The sequence below is a fragment of the Trichoplusia ni genome, chromosome 14, assembly GCF_003590095.1.
Source record: "Trichoplusia ni isolate ovarian cell line Hi5 chromosome 14, tn1, whole genome shotgun sequence".
Classification (NCBI taxonomy): Eukaryota; Metazoa; Arthropoda; class Insecta; order Lepidoptera; family Noctuidae; genus Trichoplusia; species Trichoplusia ni.
The window spans coordinates 776,264-797,459 of NC_039491.1; the positions used below are offsets into that span (position 1 = coordinate 776,264).

Consider the following 21,196-nt stretch of genomic DNA (forward strand, 5'->3'; position numbering starts at 1 on the left):
TTGCGAGGATAAGAATACCTACTATAATGTAATAAGTAGTATAATGTGTGATTGCAGTAACTTGTAAATAACTTTTTTTCTAAAACAATTTTACCCGAATGTGATCGTGGTTTTATTTTATTTAAAAAGGTTGATTATACAGTATCCAAGAAACCAGCGCATATCCAAGATGGGTAAGTATTAAATACTGGGTTTATCATAAATATTTTTTTATTATTTTATTAGTTTTCTGCGTAAAATAATAAAAAAAAAATTTAGGCACGAAGCGGAACATAATTGACTTTTTTCTTTGAATATTTAATATTCAATGATTGGGAGGCCTGCTGATCTTAACAAAAGGAATCAACATTGGGTGCAATATATATTTACTAAGTCATTGTCACTTATAAACACTTATAGATAGGGCCTTGCAATAGCTCAAACATTACCTACTTCAATAAGGAAATACGTTTTGGAGATTAAATACAAGTATAACAAACACGTGAAATAAAACGTCATTTATTAACAAAACCTCATTTATTTTAAAGGAAGAAGGCATACTATAGAAGGCACTAACGTCACTGACTGATATAAATTCGTTTAAGGCGAACTCCATTTTATCACATAGCTTTAAAAGCTGGACTACACCAAATGAAACCTTTTAAAGAACATCTTATATACTACATTTACTAGTATTAACTATCAACGTATTGTACGAACATAACGATTTACTACACTAATTGAATTAATGTATATATTTCAATTCCTTTTCCTTCTCCAATTTCCCATGAAACTTATATACCTATCAATGTTCTTTTACATAATCGTTTCGGTTGCATTCGACATAGACCAACTTATAAACACATATCGCTTGACTGTAATTTTATCCATAATCATAAATATTAAATAGATTTACTTTATAATAAGATCGCTATACATAAATACAAAATGTTCAATAAAAATATTTATATAATCATAATTTGATTGAATATGTTTCTTCATGAATCTAAATATTTCTTATACTCAACAATAACAATAATAGGTAGGATACCTCAACATTCATAATTCTCTTAGCATTAAAAATATTTATAGGACTTTAATATTGATTGTAAGCTCACCATTGTGATAAGTGGACGAAACCTGTTGTAAATATTATTATGACACTTAGGAAGGATTTGATTAAGGCCGTCTTTTTATCTCCAACATCTCGAATCGACTAGGGCACAATAAAATAAGAACTAAATTAGTTGAAACAGCCTCCCATCTCATTTGCATGGGTAAACTTTATATTTCTATCAGAATAGGCAGTAAAAGTAGACGAGTATTAAAGTACAAGACGTATTTCATATTTCATTCAGACGTATAAATATATCAACCGAAATAAAGACATCGTTTCATTGCTTTAGCTTGTACCTAAACATTTTTACAATACATAATATGAGCCCTAGTAAAGACGAGTTATGGAGACTTCACAAAGCTGATATAAATGTTCAACAAACATGTACGTTAGGGTGTATAACTCTGTTCTCGCAGAACGCCGTGGACCATGGTCCTCAACGACTGCGGCTTGCAGTACTCCTCCAGCCAGTTGAACACGCCCGCTGAGAACTCCGCAAAGTTATTCGTTGGCACACCCTCGAAAGACTCGAATAGCTTGTCCATTATACCCTGGAACTGAGAAAGAAAAAAATAGTCAATATACTCTACATAAAACTAAAATTTTAAATTCTTATTAATTTCTAAAAATTCTCGAATGTTAAAAAACTGTATTGCCTGTCTGTCCTTATTTCTACTGGTGATACATATGTTTATAGGATTATTGAGAATTCCGTCAATTTCCCTACATGACGGCGTTAAATTGTCTTGAGCTTAATCTAAATAAGAAATCACATAAAAATCGTATTATCTTAGTGGCGTCATCATCAGCCTAGCCTTTTCCAAACTATGGTAGGGTCGGCTTCCAATCTTAGTGGCATCTAGAGCAAAAATGTCCTAGATCTAAAAAAATAAGCAAAATTGGTAAATATTGTCCGTCTTAAAAACTATCATTGCAGTTGTGGAAGCGTGACTACGTACTACAAGTTGTAGAAGGTCTGCAGTCATTTTACTTAAAGACGCGGTGGTAGGCCTTAAGGATCGGAGTCGTTATAGCGATTGTCATACACGTACCACTAAGAACTTGTCCTGATCGGTGAGCCTCTGCTCGCTGTGTCCGGGCACGGAGTGCTGCGCCTTCACGATCTGCTCGTAGTTGGCCTGCATGATGCGCAGCGCCACCACGTCCTTGCGGAGGGCGTTGCGCTCTTCTTCTTGCCGGCGACGCTGCTGCAGCAGGTATTGGATGTAGTCGATTGACTTTTGAAGAACCTGGAATTAAGAACGAATGTTTTATATGATGAAACGGTAAATATTTGTGGGAAAAAGGCTTTGGTGAAACAAAGAAGTGAAGACTTAATCTAAATTGCTATCTGAAACAGTAGTAGTAGTTACTAACGACATAAACTAGATAAAGTAGAGGTAAAATATTCGTGATTGTATCAAGTAAAGGCCAGCCTATATTCCTGTTTTAGATAATGACTGAAATGTGTTTGACTGCACGGATGTTGAGGGCCGCCACATATCTCAAAACTAAAAGTTCTACTTTTAAGTAAGCCAAATTCTTATCGCTTAGTCTCTTGGTAAGTGCAATCGCGAAATAATAACAGCGTTATACATCCCACTGCTGAACACAGGCCGTTTCCCGTATTGGCAAAAAATATTGTTGCAGAATATAAGAAGTAATATAATTCTTCTAGTTCATTAGAATTATTTATAATTCAACCCTTGAATATTCACGATAGCGTATTACTAGTAACACGTTGTGACAGCGTGATAGGTGAAGAGGTGTCATTGGCCTTCATATCGAAGTATATCGGTGAGGCAACATAACGCGGAATTTATCTACTCCTAGTGATTCTGCTCGACTAAAACGATAGTAAGCCGTTATCTTGAGTATTGATTACTGTTTTATATGGATTTTTGAACTCTATTCTTAAATTGTACTTTAAATAATAATAACCTCCTATAATCATTGGTATATCATTTACTTGCCAAACAATTTTTTTTTGACAAGCTTTTGCTAAATGCGTTTCTAAGCAACATTTACGCATACATGTACACGTGTAGCCTTGTTAAAACTTAAAAGATAAGCACCCATCGAGTTTCGCATTTTTAAGAAAGAAATCATTTTTATGCTACAAATAAAATGCGATTGTGTACAATACTCTGCTATCCAGGTCCGTCTACATGTCATACTGCTCATTTAGAGCAGTAATAATGCAAAATTTGTTCTCTTAGTATAGTCAAAAATACGTCTAAGCGAACATCTAACAGTGTCTGCTTATTGCATATTAAGAAATGACACTACAGAACAAAAATCAATGATAATGAAATCAAAACAGTTATGCAGTTATTACATAAACAGCTCAACGCTGTCTATATTGAGTATTGATCGGTGGCAAGGTTATGACAAAATGTTGATAACCCCTGGCATAAATGATAAGGGTGTCAACTCACCGCAGCTTTACTTGGCTTGTAACCTGACGCGTCGGTCTGTTGGCAGGTCGGGACCAACTCCTGGAGGGAATCGTACCCCTTCTTTATGGCATCTCGTCTTTTCTGCTCGGCCTGGAATTAAAACAAACGATCATTAGTTTAATTAGTATTAAATTGTTGAATATTATCCCAGAAGCTTAGCAAAGCTAGTCAAAAATATACCATATTCATTACTTCAAATATTTTATTACTGAACTTAACTATGTTTTAAATGTTATAGAGAGTAAATGAAAGCTTTTAAAACGTTATGAACTTTTTTTAAACTTTATAGTTGTACCTGCGACGTGAGACATATTGGCGGTTTGTTTCTGCTACATCCTACTTCCTACTAATATTACAAATGCGAAGGTTTATTCCATACATCCATACAAATTTATGAATCTTTGTTCCTCCTTCTCGCAAAAACCACTGAACGGATTTAGAAGAAACTTGGTACACAGGTAGTTTATAACCAAGATTAACACAGGATAGTTTCTATCCCAGCTTTATGTTCCCGTAGGGTCATTTACGATTTTTAGCGGGCAGGTCCGCAGGAGACAGCTAGCATTCATATAAACAAGAACTTTGGATTTGTTCCCAATGTGGAAACCCAAATGCGTTCTAAAGCGCGCCAATATCTAATCAGCCTTGATTACAAAATGTTCGATGGATCAATGTTACTTGTTTTACTGTTCTCAATATTTATGAAATAGAAGCTAATGTAAGTTTAATAATAAGCGAGATTTAATAAAAAATGAGGAATGAGAATAAGTGTTTGTTTTTTTTTATTGATATGTTCCAGCAACTGTGTCCACAAATTACATCTAGTCTATGTACATATACTTCTCTATTTTTTTATTGCATTTTTTTTTAAATATCGACTTTTTCAGTCCCGTTTTCGAAGATAACATACCCTATTTAAGACATAATTTAACATACTGAGAGAGAATGTATCAGTGACAGTAATTAAGCTCAGTCATCGCCTTATCGCAACAAAATTTCCGATTAACCTGGTTTTATTTGAGACTGTTAATTTATTATGTTCAATCTCCTTTCAAGGCTTTAAAAACATGTTTTATCGTGGTTTAATGAAGGTTTAAATTTTTTGACTAATTTTATAACTTAGATTTGTTTGCTCATTAATCCGGCCTTGTAATAGAAAGACTTCCTGCTTTATTTCTTTACATACATATTGCATGAAGAGCTTTGGTGGAAAACACGACCTCACACATTCAGGACCCTCAGCCATGAGGCATCGAGAAGGAGGAAGAATCTAAATATAGTCTTGCGGTTCTGTCTATAGGTTCAGACTTTTTTTAAATATTCTAAGAAACCGCGGTAAAGAATTGGATGAAACCGCAATCCAAATTTTGGAATCAGAAATCGCCAACAAGCAGTGAGCTTGAGTGAAAAATAACCTGTGCATAGCAGTGGCACTGACTCATAATATGAGCTCAATACTTTTATTGCATTTTACATGTATACTAGGCTGGTATTACGATTTCTTATGATACATTTATCTCTGACCAAATGATTTGTATTAAAAGTCGATAAAACAAGACTATTCTCATCATATTCTGATAGTATTCTTATCATATCTGTTAGTTGAGATAAAGAGAGACTATTATTGAAACCTGCCTCGAGAGAATTTGCTGAACGTTTAACACATTACATTATTCTAAAGATTTTTTATGACTTAATAATTATCAGAGGATAAGTAAAAAGGATTGTTATACTATCTTTATCGTAAAAATATAAATATTTCTGATAATTTTCATTCAATATAGGCCTGATCACAACGTGATAGCCGTGAGCAAATAAATATTATGTAGCTGAGTAATGATGATGGCTGAATTATTATAAGTCTATTTGCAAGCTTAGTGAATCATCGAAAATGCAAAAAAACAACACAGTGCACTTTGTTCGTAGTGAAATATACACAAAGATCTTTTTAGTTTTGATATTAAATACTTTAGTAAACCAAAATCGTTTACTCCTGTTATCTAGCTACTTTACCATTGCATTCAGTCCTACAGCATCTACCTATTCGATCTTCGTTTTTACCATAGGTTGTTTGGAAGAATAACAAAACCTTAGGCGATTAAAAAACTCAGACACAGTAACAGAGCCAGGATATAATAACATGTTGCAAAAGATCTCGTCGAGGGCATAACGCAAACACGAACTCTCGAGAACTAAAACACGATAGTAACTTATTTTTTAGTTTCTATGCAGTCGGCCTAAGCTCATGCTTTGATTGGACGCTACAGCAGAATTATTAGCAAGACAAGCCTCCAGTCAAAACAAAGATAAAAGAGAACTACGTTACCTAAGTTCACTAAGGTTAGAAAACCCGCAGGGGGCACCTGTGGGGACCAAAATATATCTGAAAATATGTCTCTGTTGCAATACATCTTAAAATTACAACGTATGCGAGTTAAGTTACATACGCCCTACCACTAGGTAAAGAAGGACCTTGACAAACAGTTTTATTCAAGAAAGTGGTAGGTTCATGGGATTTTTATGTGCTCAAGTCATTAATATCGAAAATAAAAGATTCTTATAAATTTTTGATTACATATTTTGTGACTTTTTGCATTGTCGGCATGAAACTTGATTTAAAACAATCCTGCCATCATTATCAAACCACTATTAAAAACGCACATATTGTATACAACAGTTGCATTTCCGTCTCCATACATCAATTAAGACCTCGCGCCATGAAGCGTCGCATATGTTCTATATATTGGATCGGTCTATCTGGCTTTATGGGCGTCAATTGAGTTGCGATTATGTACTTTTTCCTTCACTAGACCTTCACTCTTGTCATCTTATCATACTTACAAACTTGAATTCCAAACAGCATTAGTTTCAACACAGTCATGTAAAACGTCTTATCAGACACAGAGCAACACACACACACAAAATTCGCCAGCTTTAGCCTATTTGATTACGATGGCGCCGTCGACTTCGATTCCCAATTACAAACGTAATTCGCAAACATTATGCCCTGTTTACAATATTAAGCATTTAATAGTAAACAAGGTCAAATCACTTTATTACTTATTCACTTAACTAATAAACATTTTAATTACTGTGTTATTAGAGCAAGGAACTGTTGGAAAGTCATTAATTTCAACAACACTAAAATAACAGTATAAATTGAGGTATTGGACATATTGGCTGGGTATATGTAACATGGTTTTGTAAAACATTAAATAATTAGTTATTAGGTTCTTCTTGATTTAGGAAAGTCGCCAGCAACAAATGTATATAAACTATAGAACAAAAATACATGCTTTAAAAGATAAAAAGGGCCTAAAATTAGTAATAAACTATTGATAAGGGTTGATAATAGGTTTAAAAAGAGCAAAATAATGGCTAGATAGATTAATAACTCTACAGTTAGACAAAAAACAGATTAAAGAAAAACCTATTTGTATGTCAAGATCACATATCTAAGAAAGTGAAAGCTTAACAAATTTTGATTTTGGTAGAAAAAGGTGTAAATATCACAGCCAACAACTGATAAATCCAAAAGTCAATTGTCTCTTGCATTAAACATTGCATAAGTATGTTTTATTGTCAAACACTAGGTTTTACTATACGGGTGAATGTGCTGAGGCAATGATAAGTACTTAAATCAAATAAAGAAAATAATACAAAGAAACAAGAAAGTATCTACCAACCTTTTAACCTTTGGCAATCAGAGAATAAGAGGCATTAGAGGATCTCTTATTCACTAGATTCTTGTTGATGACATGAAATATAACATATTTCAGTATTAAGTGTTTTCAAAAAGAATATACCTGAGTGTGTGCTTCACGTCTTCTCTCCTTAAAACTAAGTGCTGAGGGCTTGTTGTCTCCGCTGTCATCTTCATCTTCTGCAATGTTAAAATCTATACATGAGTATGTTACTTATAAACATATATTTTTTTTAATTAATTCCCATACAGTCCCAATATTGATGATATTACTCTACATTGATACATTCAAACCTATTAAATTTTCACATCTTACAGATTGGTTCTCATTACAGTTGTTACTATTTAAAGATACTAAATACATTTAATTAATTGTACACACAATGAAGCATCTACTGTAAAAAGGAAAGTAAATAAACTAAATTGATATCATTTATTATGTGATGAACTGACACTGCATACTTTGTAATACTCTTCGCAATTAGCTATTTAATGAAGTGCATCAGAAAAATACAAGAAACATGTTGTTGTATTTTGACATGTAAGACACCAACAAAACAATATGCTCCCAAAAGTATTTATTTACCTGTATTCTGGTTTGACGATGAAGGTGTTTGATGAATGTTTTGAATTGAGCCGTTACTTCCGCATCTTGGATACATTTTATTGAATATTTAAAATAGAACAATCTGAATGCAAAGGTTAGTAAAATTAAAATCTAGTCAATGTGAAATCTTCGTTAATGGTACATTCGGGATGAAATATATATACTATAAGGTTAACAATGTAAACAAGAAATGCGAAATTGCCATTATGTCACAGCATTTGGAGTTTGTAATCTGCAACAAATCTCAAGAACGACTTGTAAATAATTACGCACTACAAACATCACTTAATTTTTCACGACTGGCATAATCAAACTCAGAGTTGCCAGATGTGACATTTTATTTTCTGCTTATTTCTTGAGTCCAAGAATCCATGACGATTTTTTGTGAGATAAAATCAAAGTCAAAGTCAAAGCATCTTTATTGTGTTGATTGAGTAGGTTACAGGTGTTAAATATTAATAATCCAGTACTATCAGTCTATTTAGGCATACAATAATTAAATAAGATTTGTCTGAAAATTATTATAGTTCATACAAACGAAAGAAATCATCAAAATACCCAGTACAAAGTAAAATAGAGACGAATTGAAAACCTCTTCTATTTTGCATCCGGTTAAAAGTGTCTAAAATTGAATAAAAGTGTTGAAAAATAAGCTTTACTTTTTAGATTTGTTTACCAGAACTTAATCCAATACACAACTGTCCTCGCATTAAAATTAAAAACTAAAAAAATATATCGAATTGTGGCAAAATATCAAAGTATTGATCAAAAAAATAATTGCTGAGCGATGGATTTAAACAAAAAGTTTTGTCATTAGCATGTTTTATCAATAAAATTAATTACTTCCTAACCAAAGTGTGAAACGTATTGTAACATTATAATGTGAACCGTTTCGGGCGGAATACGGACTAAAATAATTCTTACTTCTTTTTTTATTTCCTTAACAATGTGATGAATAATAGACTTAGTATATTTACACTACACTAGATAAAGTTCGCTTTGGCCAATGAGTTATATATTTATGTAGTAAAATTTAATATTTTTTGAGAATATACCAAATCACTCACATTTTTATGTCGTTAGTCCAACGACAATTCAATCTCCATTTTCGATTGGGTCAAACCTAAAAGGCGCTGTGTCGAAGTCAGTAGCAATATTTTAAAAATAACAAATCCCAACTAAAAAAAAGCATATTTTTTGTGAAAGCGTAGCGCATTTGTGACTACTGCGTACAATTATAAATTTGTTTTCAAGAAAATCACTATTTAATTAACAAAAGATGTGCATGAATTCTTCAGTGGGTGAATTGTTTAATATACTATAATAGTTTAAACAAGCAATGTTACGAAATCCAACTTAATTTCCCAGCGATTAGGTACCGATCTAGTCATCCATGGCCACCATTTTAGAATTTACTCGGTGGTGCTTTGGAGTAATTTATTTTTGTTGTATGAAGAAAATGAACGGTTTTCAATAAAATTATTGCCATTTAGGTCTTTATTTCTTTGCCTTTGTATCTATAATTCTCCCGGATTCAATAATCGAGTATAAAATGCTTATTTTCGAATTTTATGTGAGTGACTCCATAGACTAGTTTAGTTTTCAGAAATATCTAAGTGAAGTCTAAACTGGTGGAAAATGGTGTCGACGAGGCAAATGAGCAGCGTCGGAAGTGGCAATGGAGGCAGCGATGGTGCGGGTCCTTCGCATGCGGAGCCCGTGGCGGTGTCCCGCGTCACTCGTCACTCCAGCGCCTTGATGCCGGGAGGCTCCTCGCCGCACGCCAGTACCTCCAAGTGCACTTCAATATTGCCCGCTCCTAAGACCTACACCACTAACTTACTAGATCTGCCTGTGGAAGTTATTGAGAAGATTATATGCTATTTGGGCTTCAAAAGTGTTTCACATCTCAGAATGGTTAATATTTTAGTATGCAGTTGCATTTTTAATAATCATTGGCTTATTACAAGTTATTTTTGCATGAAATGAAGTAGAATACCTTCAATATTACAATTATTATTGAATTTACTGTCCTCAGTACTAAGAGTTTTTATAAAAAATCCAATTTTCAGAGTTTTAGTAGCATCACAGGTCATGTTTTTTCAATGAGTGATACATAATCAATATAGTCATGTTAAATTAATCAGATCTGTACCTGCCTTCTTTAAATAAATATAAATTTTAAATTCCTTGAATTGTTATGAGGTTTAAAACAAAAGTGGTGAAATTTTCAAGTAATAAATTGGTTTCTAAGCAAAAATTCTAGAAGTTAATAGATTTTTTACAAACCTCAGTCAGTTAAGACACTTGTACTTTGAATCACTTTGATTTCATGGTTATTTTCCTGTTTTGATCACTCATAAATCAAGTAATGCAAACCATAACATATTATTAAAATGGTTCAGACTTTATACTGGGTATGCATTACTTTTCTGCCAATTGTTTTCTTATGAAACCAGCATTCATTGGTTGCAATATTTAATATGTTAAATTGAACTTCATCCATCTAACACCAAATTCTTTTTTCAGGTCAACCGGCAGTTCAATTCAGTATGTAGTAGTATATTAAATTCTACATTTCAACGGTTACAAAATCAAATGTTACATAGATTTCAATCAATAAAAGCCAAGATGCCTCGTAGAGAGTCTGCTCGTAGGAGTCACCCATTGGCATGTGAATCGGATATCATTGAGACCTTACACATGAGACTGAGTCTCCTACAAATGACATTTGGGAAGCACATTGAGAGGAAACATTGCTGTTTCTTCCCTGGAGAGGTAAGCATTCTTTTTATAATATAACAAATTAACTTAATTTTAAAATTTCAGATTTAATGGTTGTGAGGCCTTTGCCCCACAGTTCCTAAGCTTTTTGTGGACAGTACTTGTATTTAAAGCTAGCTTTGTGTTCATCATAGCATCTTTGGAATATTACAATTATTTGCATATGAATTAATTATGTATGTGCTGCTATAACAATTTTTCTCAGCAACAGTCCAAGGTACAAAAGTCTAGCATTAGTAAGCATTTAATTGAGACAATTAGAACACAAAGTTTGTGTTCATTATTTTTGGTTACGTAAACCATTTGTCTAGTTTTTAATGACTTGATTTTTACTATAACCTCTTTTTAATGACACTTGCTTTGCAATGATTGATTATCCAAGTAGGGAGATTATATCAGTATGTATTAGTGCTTATTAATTATCAGGATGTTTATCGAAAATCAAGTACTTAGTAATCAACCAGCTTACTGATTGATTTATGATCAGTGCTCAATCTTTCTCTGTATGGGAAGAGGCTTTTGCTCAGCTGTGGGACTTACAAAGGCTAGTTTTATTTAAACAAGAAGAGGAACAAACCAACTGTTGTTGAGCAATTGGGCAACGTAAGGTTTTTAAACACATAACCACGACAGCTCGACAGGTTTAACTAAAAAGCGTGTTTCGTTGTAACCAAAGTCACGCGGCTGTGGTTAGTCGCGTCCTTTTTCACAAGAGGTTACAAACTGTGCAATTTCTATTACTATTTCTTGCATCACTGTAGCATTTGCCTCCGAACAAACGCGTTTTACCTTTAATATTATGATTACTGGCAATCGTTGTTTTAATTGGGATTTTCGGCTTCAGTCATGTAAAAAATATGCCTTTCTTAAAAAGTGAACATCTTTTAAGAGCTCTCCTTACCACATCTACCGTCTATTTTGATCTCCAATCTTTCACGGCCCTTATTACTCTTTATAGCGTTAAATGGATATTTAAGGTTAGTCATTAAGGTCGTTTAATACCGCTACCATTGCATCGGCAGATCATAATTCGGTTTTAGATTTCCATAACTGTTAAAAGAAAAAACGTGTCGACTGTTTCGCTAAGTCATTCATACTTAAACAAATCGTGGCCGATCGGAATCCGTCAGTCATGCCGTCAGGCTTCGTGATTTCGAAAAAAGAGTAGTTTACAATTTGAGGTTTCTAGAGGTTCATGTTACCTTTGATCATACGTAGTATTATGGGATTTGTGTTTAACCGTATTGTTCGTAAATAATAGCAAGCGATCATTTTTTATTCCATCCTGTTTACAAATACATGACGTTATTACTGTTCTGATACTATTTCCGATTTGCATGTCTTTCCTTTCTTCATCAATAACGAATGCTTCGATCGATATTCCTTCAAAACGTGTCGTATGATACGTAGTTAAAATCTGCCGCCGCGGCGCCGTCACCATACTAAATAAAAGGGATTATAAATAGACAGTGCATTTTACAAAAACGTCTAATTTTAAAAATCGGAGTCCCTTGGCGTTGTATGCATTTAGACGTTATTCGAAACTGCCTTCTCTTTACGTTAGATTTTAGAGTTATTCGTAATATCTTGGCAATAGAATACAGGTGCTAGTCATTGCAAAAAAGCTTCGTAATTCTTCTGAACTTAAAATAGGTTCATTTACGTGTATGAGTGAAGCTTTTTTTTCAAGTCGTTCAAAAATATATTTATTTTGAGAAAATATGATGAAATTTATTTGACGAAGTGAGATAGTGTTATGATCAAAATGTTACACTGTCTCATCCTGGGCTGTATAAAATATTCTATCTTATGTTTAAAAAAACTAGCGCGTCAGCGGTTTTATAGAACGATGACAGCAATATTTTTTATGCAATAATTACGTAATGAATGAGAATATACTTATTATTTTTTGTTTACGTTCTCGGTTATATTAAAATTAATAGGCTTTGTTCCTATTTAGTATTTGTAAGTGTAGCATACGTGGATACATTCTTAGCATACGTTCCATAATTGCTGTCGATCTAAAAGGAGTATTTAATTAAAATGGATTCAGTTGCAAGAGATCGACGTTCCAATAGTATCAAGAAACACCAAATACGATAGAATAGTACTTAAATTCTTATCAGTGTAACTTTAATATCATCTTTTTATCTCGACAGATTATATTATTGTTATTCACACCGTGTATAAGCAGTGCATAGCGCTGTAACGTCAGTTTTTCGGTATGATCATAGGAATGTGATATCGCACACGTTACGACTATGTTGTGTGATGTGTGAATGACCTGAAGTTGACACCGGGCATACCGCATTTCACGCACAACCTTTAAGGCTGCGCGATAACAACCACACCCGTATTTTTTTTGATAGCTTAACTTTCCGATTAGCTTCCTAATACTAAGTAGAATTTACTAGTAGTTTATGCTACGTTCTACAGTGAATGTAACGTAGAACGAATAGATAACTCGCTTAAAACAACTGATTCTCCTAAATCAACACGTATGACAGAATAATGTAAAATCAACACGTATTTTTTATTTTTGCATAATAAATGCAGATTTGGCAGTCTACATAAATAAATACAAATGTACACAGAAGTTAAGGCAAGAACAAGATCTTTAAAAATAAATATGAATATACGAATAGAATAATATTGAAATGACAAAAGTTCACGGTTTCAAATCGTCATTTACATAAAAAGAACCGTTAATAGGAAACCTTTGGAATCGATATGCCTATACTTCATGGTCCGAATTGTATTTTAAATAGACAAGTACCAATAATAAACCGCTACCTTTACAGAAAAATGCTTCTGGTTTTAAAGGCATACACGCCTCGCCTTAGGCTTTGTCCGCATGCAAGATGGTTAATGCGTAAATAATCATTCTACAGATTTTATCAAAACTGTCTTTGTAAGTAGTAAAATTGTAACAGATAGTGTAGTAGATAGCAGATAGATACCATCTTATATTGCAAATTTCAATTTTATTCTGCCAAAATCTTAACTGAAGGTGAGTTGCTCTATATATACGCTCACATAAGTTTGTCGTACTCCATAACAACCTTAATGTCCGTTTTGCGTTCTCCCTCGGGTATTGCAGGTAATGGTCCTGAGCGATTCCAATAGCTATTGTGCCCCTATATCAGGTACGCTTTTAAATTATTTTAGGGAAAACGGTTACTGGTCAAAATACCTGTGGACTTCGGTTCAGGTTCTTGTCTGCCTTTGAAAGGAATTCCATTTGTATCGGTGTTGTTTAACGAAGAACGTTTACTAGCAGTTGAAGTCGTAGATCGTCTTCTTTTCTCCCGAATCAATGGCATTCCGTTTAAAGTTGTCTAGCTGTTGCCAGCGGGCCTGCCCACTACAAATCAAAAATGATCCCTCTCGAAAAACTATCCAATGTTATTCCTGGTTACAAACTATCTGTATACCAAGTTTTACTCAGTGGTTTTTGCCTGTAAGAGGAACAAACATCCATACGTCCATACATCCATACATATCAGTAGGATTTGTTAAGTTACAGGCTACATTAATCGCGGCGTATAAAGTTTGGTTATGACATACCTACGTATGTTTAAGTTTTACGCAATATTAACATTACTAACCAAAAATCCATACCCATATGCGATTTCCATTAAGTATAGGGAAAATGTTTTGCCACGACCGGGGATATAACCGCGATAAGTATTGATAGGGCATCACTTATCTACGAAAATACTGGAACTTGTTTTGAAAAAAGTTCAATTCGTGTTCGGGTTATGAGTTTTAGGTACTTTTTTGACAAATCTGGTAGAAGCAAATTTTTACTCTTAGTTTGAATGGATGATTATTTCAAAATACCGTTAAGGCTTAGCAGAATATGTATATCCTACTGAGACATGTTTTAATCAAATTTACGGTTAACGAAATCAATTTATTAAAAAGAAACGATTCTTCTTCAAGTTGATATTAATCAACTGTCTGTAATAATAAGTGAATACTACTGATTCCATCAGTGATATCAAATATTTATAATTTTCTAGTAACGTAAACATGCTTAACAGCCTTTAAGGTACTTCTAATTATGTTTGTAGCAAAATAACAACTAAAACTACTTGCGCGGGTGGAGTACTCAGTCACCTTGTCTATTGTGATAATTAAGTGCGACACAAACATGCAATATCAACACAATCATGTTAATCGGATAATAATTAATACTGAGTACATTTCATACTATAAAATGTATGCGTAGATGGTTTATATTTTAGATCATTTTAGTTATAGTAAGCGTTTAAAATGTACGTGTTGCTTCTAAAATACCGATTTAACAAGTATGTATGGACTAAATACATGACTTACTTGAGAATGATGAATGAGCATGAACTGTTATGATAGCGATAACGTAAACTGTTCTACATTGCAACCTTTGTACGAACAAGTCGTTGCCAGCACCTGAGGCCATTTTATCTGCAGAACAATAATAAGCAACATACCGAACCTGGACCACTTTTGAACCCAAAAGCGTCACCTATGCTTTTCCCACGTTTATACATCGTTGTATCTGAACTGCAAGAAAAAAGTTACTAGAGTAACATTCCAGACATAAACATTAAGCTATATTTCCATTCGAATCCCACAAGTTTTAGCCATACATAAATTATTTAGAAAGCCTTCTACTTATTTGAAAGTCGAGATGGTCTGTTATAAAGCCTTGACTGGCTAACCTTATATACCTTCCACGTGTAAATGGTTTCTGTATTCCTACAACGATACGAAGCCATAATAGTCTTCAATTACCAACCCGTTTATATTTAGCTTTAGGGCCCTTTGTGCGCTGGGCCCATGTTCTAATTTCAATGCAGAGCTTGTTATAAATTTATCCTTGTGGATAAATCCGATGATACACAAAAATAACGAAGCGATATTAATTTGGGCGTGGTTTACGAAAATATGTACATTTCATCCCATTTATTATAGATTCCACGTATTGCACATAGGCAAAACAAAGAACCAAACATATTTGATGAACTCTTTATCATTTCTACTAAGTAAATAGATCTACGTAAATATTGCATTTCAGTTATTTGTTAATAATAAACAGATCATGACTCAAATGCTAACAAGTCTCCAAATATTTGCTCCTAATACTCTACTATTAGAATAAATTCCAATGATTTTCATGTTTTCTTGCTGGCGTCAATCAAATCGATCCTCTACTCAGATAAATATTGCGATAGTGCCAAAAAAATTTCAAATATGACATTTATTTTATATTGCCTATCTTTTATAGATATTAGATGAAGTATACAGTATTCTGTCATACTTAAAAACCACAACGAAATTGGCAAGACCTTACAAAGTGACTGATGAACTTTTTGATTTGACGACTATGGCCATGGAATACTTCAAAGAGCATATTGAACCTAACCTACCTGAAATTACGTATTTTGGTACTGATTTCTTTGATATCACTACGGCATTTTCACGTGAGTATTAATTTATATTTTATGTTTATATTTAAGTGATTTCCTTTCGATATCATCTAAATAGGTCTCAATTTTGTGAATGAATGTGTATTAAAAACCTATACATCAATTACAAAAAGGTTTCATCTTTATACCCACCAACTTGGTAGAATCTTATCCCTATGTAATCGCCACATGTAGAACAGACTGCATTAAACCGATGTTTCTTGCGTACAAATCAATCTTTACTCACTAAACTAATGAAACTCATATCCTTATCATTTGAAGCCGGCGAGAGCAGTAAATCGTACATCTGCCTGGACTCGCCGCCGCCCAGCGGCTTCGAGTCGTCTTCGTCGCAGCCGGTGGGCGCCAGCGTGTCGGACCGGCGCGTGTCCACGCTCAACATGTACATGGAGGAGAGCTTGCCGCCCTCGCCGCCGCCGCCGCAGAGCAACATGGTGCTCAGGAAACGGATACACCGCATAAAGCAGGGGATGAAGAAGTAAGGAATTTATTGCACACATTTTTTGTTTATACGAATGATCAATGTTACTTATTCTTTTACATTGTGCCTTCGCCTTAACAAATACACACTAAAATGTAAATTGAATCACGTTTTAGATACAACGACCAGCTGTCGGCGTTACGTAGCGATCTTCGCGGTTGCAAACGCAAGACCGCTCTCCAACAGAAACAAATAGCTGAACAACAAAAACAGATTGCCGAGCAGCAGAAGCAGACGTTGGAATACGCGAACCGTCTCGATGATTATGATAAGAAGAATGAAGAGACCAGCCGCAAGTTTCAAACTTTGCTGCAGGTGAAAAAGTAGTTTGGAAATTAGTTGTAGTGTATTTAGATACATTTGTGTAGAAAACTCATTTCATAGGCCTTGGGTTAGGTGTCGCATAGTCATAACTGTGCCAATCCGCGACAGTCGGTTTGTGATCATCAACACCTGTCTCATAGCCCAATTAAAGTATTGTTGATCATTGAAAATTATCGCACTTTCGAATAATTGCGATCCAAAAGGCGACTTCGTGTAACTGCGTATCTATTCTTACTATCCCGTCGACCAAGAAATGGCGGACAGGCAACAGCAATCAATAATGTAATAAGATCTACTAGCAAACAACAAATTTTAGTCACGAACCAACATCAGGCATTTCCCAGGCGTTTCTTAAGAATTCGGCACATTGCAAGATTTCAAGAAGTTATCAAGACCATCCTATTGCCGAGGGTATTAAGCTAGCGACACATGCATCATGCGACGTCTTCAATACCACAACTCACAAGTAAGGTTATTGTGACTAGTAACCATAGTCATCCGTTAAGTTGAGTAAGTTTTAAGTGAATGTCTGTCCCTGGCAGGGTAACTATTTTTAGTTTATGGATGTGGAATAGGATACATGAGTTTTTAATATTAGAAGCAAATCTTTTGACATTATTATATTTCTAGTCATTTATTCTTCATCAAATGATAAGCGTTTATTCATCTATCAATGGCAAGGAGTCTATAATTTATCTTCATTTGAAACTTCTAATTCATAATTTTTTTTCCTTATGCAGGAGTTAAATAAGTGCAAGACAGAGCTGCAGTACTGGCGCTCGCGCTCGCCCGCCGTGCCGCCGCTCTGCGCGGAGTGTGGCGCCGCGCTCAGGCTGTCGCCCGCGCCCTCGCTGGCACAGGTATACATGAACATATATATAACCAACATTTTACTGTATACATCATTGGATTATTGATTTTTTGGCGTGGTGTAAGCTACAATTTACATTGAAATGGTTTGATTCCAGTGGGCGGCCGGCTCGAGTTCAGAATCGGCTGAGTGTGAGGTGGGAGGAGGCGACGCCGAGGTGTTGGTCGCGCCCAGCGCGCCCGCCGACTGCGCCACAGAGCTGCCGCGCACCGAACTCAAGCCCGACGCCAAGCCCAAGCCCGACACCAAGGCCGAGCCCAAGGCCAAGCCCGAGAGCAAGGCCGAACCCAAGACCAAGCCCGAGCCCAAGGCCGCGGCGGCCGGCAAGCCCGAGCTCAAGGAGAGCAGCAAGAGCGGCAGCGAGGCGTCCGCGAGCGCCGCCAGCCCCGCCGCGCGCCTCCGCGCCTCGTGCGACGCGGGCCCCGCCGCGCACACGCCCGAGCGCAAGAAGCGCCGCCTCACGCGCCCGCGCAAGCTGTGAGCGCGCGCCGCCGCCGCCGCCGCCGCCCGCCGCTCCCGCACCCCGCTGTCCGCGGGTGGCGGGGCCCGGCAACTCTCCGTGTAGCCCGCTATAATTTCTCATTCGATCTTTAGAGTGCGAGTATTAATTTATTATTTGAAGATAGGATTTTTTTCCTACGCCTGAAGTTGCGATGGCGCTTCCTATTTCATTTTATTCGGCCGTCCGAAGCAAGGTGGCGTGTCTGGGGGTCCCTCGATTGCTAAAAGGAACTGAATAGGTATTCCTATTCTTTTACGATTAATTGATTTGCATGGTATGAGCATGGATGCGATTGTTGAATGTTTGCGATCGTATAACGCGACGCCATAAACGAAATGAGTCGGTTGACTAGTGTGTTGATAGAATTAGCATTGAATGTTATATTGGAGCGGGGTCTCCTAGTAAACCCGCTTTTGACGCGGGCTCGCCTAGACCAGGACGTTGTTGAGTAATAATAAAAACTTTGATGTACGTACGACGATCCGCAGCCAGTAACTAAGAATCTGGCGTCCATTGAAAGATTTTTTTATTCGCTCATAGTAAGTATAAATTAATATTTTATAGATTTATTAAAAGGAAACTTGTATGGATTTGGTGTGTAATACCAACAAAAATGAGATATATGTTATATGATAGGAATTACGACTGAATAGATAACATTTACCTGTATCAAGGATTCACTGTGAGATGATTGATCGTATTTCGACGATTAGAAATACAGCTTAAATAGAAGTATTCCTAAATGTAACTAGCGCATGTTGTCATTACTAAACGTAAGCTCTTCACTCATCTCCTTCTGGTGTTCGTTCATTAATGTAGCGATGTATAAATATTAGATGCATCTCAGCTGTTGATAATAGGCACCAAAACTGCACATCCTTTATTAGTATGTATTTATAAATTGATTACTTTCATGGAATATGAGACTTGCGATGCACTTGCAATGTTTAATAACTGACCAAACAGAATCGCTTAAAATTTGTAAAACAAAAGAACTATTCTTGGAACGAATTATTTGCATGGTAGAGTAAAATATTTTCCTTCAACAATTTGCAATATTATACCTTAGGAAGTATTTCCGATGTTTAGATGTAATAGTTTGATTGATCTGCATTTTACTGTTAGATTTAATGATTTGGAATTAGATCAACCGTAAAACTAATTATTTTGCAAAACGATCAATACGGATTTGTCTTATGCCTTTCTCAACTTATAATACAGACATTTTAATGACCTTTACAATAGCATTATTGTGTGATTGATTAATTTTTACGTGAGTAGTAGTTGAGTAAGCATATTTTGGTTCTTTTGCATGTAAAAATACAATAAAACTTATTTGTTTACGGTGGTTCTAAATACAAATCAATCTGCAGATATTGTTCAGGGCAGTATTCATATACCAAATGGCTAGATAGATATCTTTATGAGGACATATTATGTGTTATAAATTATTTACGATGATGATTAGTACTGGACGCTACATACAGTTGTGTCGTTGAGGTGAAGTAAAGATTAGTTGAGTAACTTAAGTATTTTACGATTTCAATATACATACAATGTTAATCTAATGTCCACTCGTGAATATTTTCATTCGTTTACATAACAGTCACCAATATTACTTTACTTAATTTAGTTCTTGTGACTATTGGGTATCCCTAGATTTTTTGAGTGCAGTAACTCAATTCTCTGTGAAGTTATTTTATCGACAGGCCTAAGACAATATTCTTGTTTGGTCAAGTCTTATTTATTAAGTCGTTTTGATCTTTGCCAGGTCACAGTGACCCATCGAAATATGCATCCATCTCAACAGATACAAATATTTTATAATCTTTTCAATCTGGCTTCCATGGATTGCAAATCTTCTGCCCATGAAAAAAGATGTTAGTTGTTCCTAGCTTTTGAAGCTCAATCCGACTTGTTTTTTAATGTTGAGGCGGTCTATTTAATTTGGCTATTGCCTTTTACTGTATCCTGGATTTTAACCATTCGAACTACTTAACGTATTATAATAATGCGTTAACCGTGATGATGATCACATTGTCACGTTAATTTATAACTATCGAAAGATATTCTTCTTTACACAACTTTAATATAAACATTATGTTTTATACCATATTCTCTCCGCCTACGATTTCATATCAAGCTTACGAGAACAAATATCAAAACTCTTTCTTTGTTCACCTCAAAGATTCGATAAAATTATTCTGTTAAAATTTTGTTCAAGTAAATGCGCTGTTAACAAACGACGATCCTATTATTCCATCGTGTATTACGGATGATTCTACGATCGTTGTTTATTGCCAGTGCGGTTAGTTTTTAATTTCTAGGTTTTACAGCCCTGATCATTTTAATTTAATAAGTGTAGTTTATAAAAGATTGTGAATAGAGGTGAAGGTTGAATGTTGTGTTTATTTGTAAATATTCTAAAATCACACGTGTAATGTACAAATGAATATATTTATGATTGTATAAATATACAACAGTGTAAATGAAATATTTTTGTGACATGGTGTATAGTTAGTGACAGTAGTTGACGCGTAAGACTATTTTCCATAGTTTGTGTTACGAGCGACGCTCGACGGGCTTCACACAGTTCTTGCATCATGTCACTTAACGATTTACGAACATATCAACCAAATTCATCGAGTCACCATTGTGCAGGTTACCTAAACTCTAGGCACTTAGTTCACTATTGTATTCTGTATCAAATACGCACAATATATATTTATACCGCGAGGTTGAGTAGACAGATTCGGTAACGTTACTTTTGCTGTTTGTGAGTCATTCACCTTTAATTGTTTGCGGCTATCGCGCTGCATCATTATGTACATAATATAATTAGTGCATATAGTATATAAATATTGCTTATTTTTTTACGTACAGAAATCACGAGTA

General features: G+C 35.0%; 2 protein-coding genes across 3 annotated transcripts; one reads left to right on the forward strand and one right to left on the reverse strand.

Annotated features, from left to right (window-relative positions):
• Window positions 1-497: 497 nt before the first annotated feature.
• LOC113500524 (max-like protein X) lies at window positions 498-8,175 on the reverse strand. The gene is made up of 5 exons (XM_026881353.1): window positions 7,845-8,175; window positions 7,362-7,438; window positions 3,535-3,645; window positions 2,149-2,346; window positions 498-1,653 (listed from the first exon to the last, which is right to left on the reverse strand). Exons 1-5 carry the CDS (start codon window positions 7,918-7,920, stop codon window positions 1,486-1,488), a joined length of 630 nt encoding a protein of 209 aa, XP_026737154.1. The 5' UTR covers window positions 7,921-8,175; the 3' UTR covers window positions 498-1,485.
• Window positions 8,176-9,014: 839 nt separating this feature from the next.
• Window positions 9,015-18,286, forward strand: LOC113500415 (F-box only protein 28). 2 transcript variants are annotated; one of them, XM_026881182.1, is made up of 8 exons: window positions 9,015-9,162; window positions 9,465-9,782; window positions 10,395-10,643; window positions 15,922-16,117; window positions 16,385-16,601; window positions 16,721-16,919; window positions 17,669-17,788; window positions 17,897-18,286. In XM_026881182.1, exons 2-8 carry the CDS (start codon window positions 9,504-9,506, stop codon window positions 18,278-18,280), a joined length of 1,644 nt encoding a protein of 547 aa, XP_026736983.1. In that variant the 5' UTR covers window positions 9,015-9,162; window positions 9,465-9,503; the 3' UTR covers window positions 18,281-18,286. The 2 variants fall into 2 exon arrangements, with proteins under 2 accessions (XP_026736983.1, XP_026736984.1); XM_026881183.1 differs by having other exon boundaries at window positions 9,154-9,240.
• The last annotated feature ends 2,910 nt before the right edge of the window (window positions 18,287-21,196 follow it).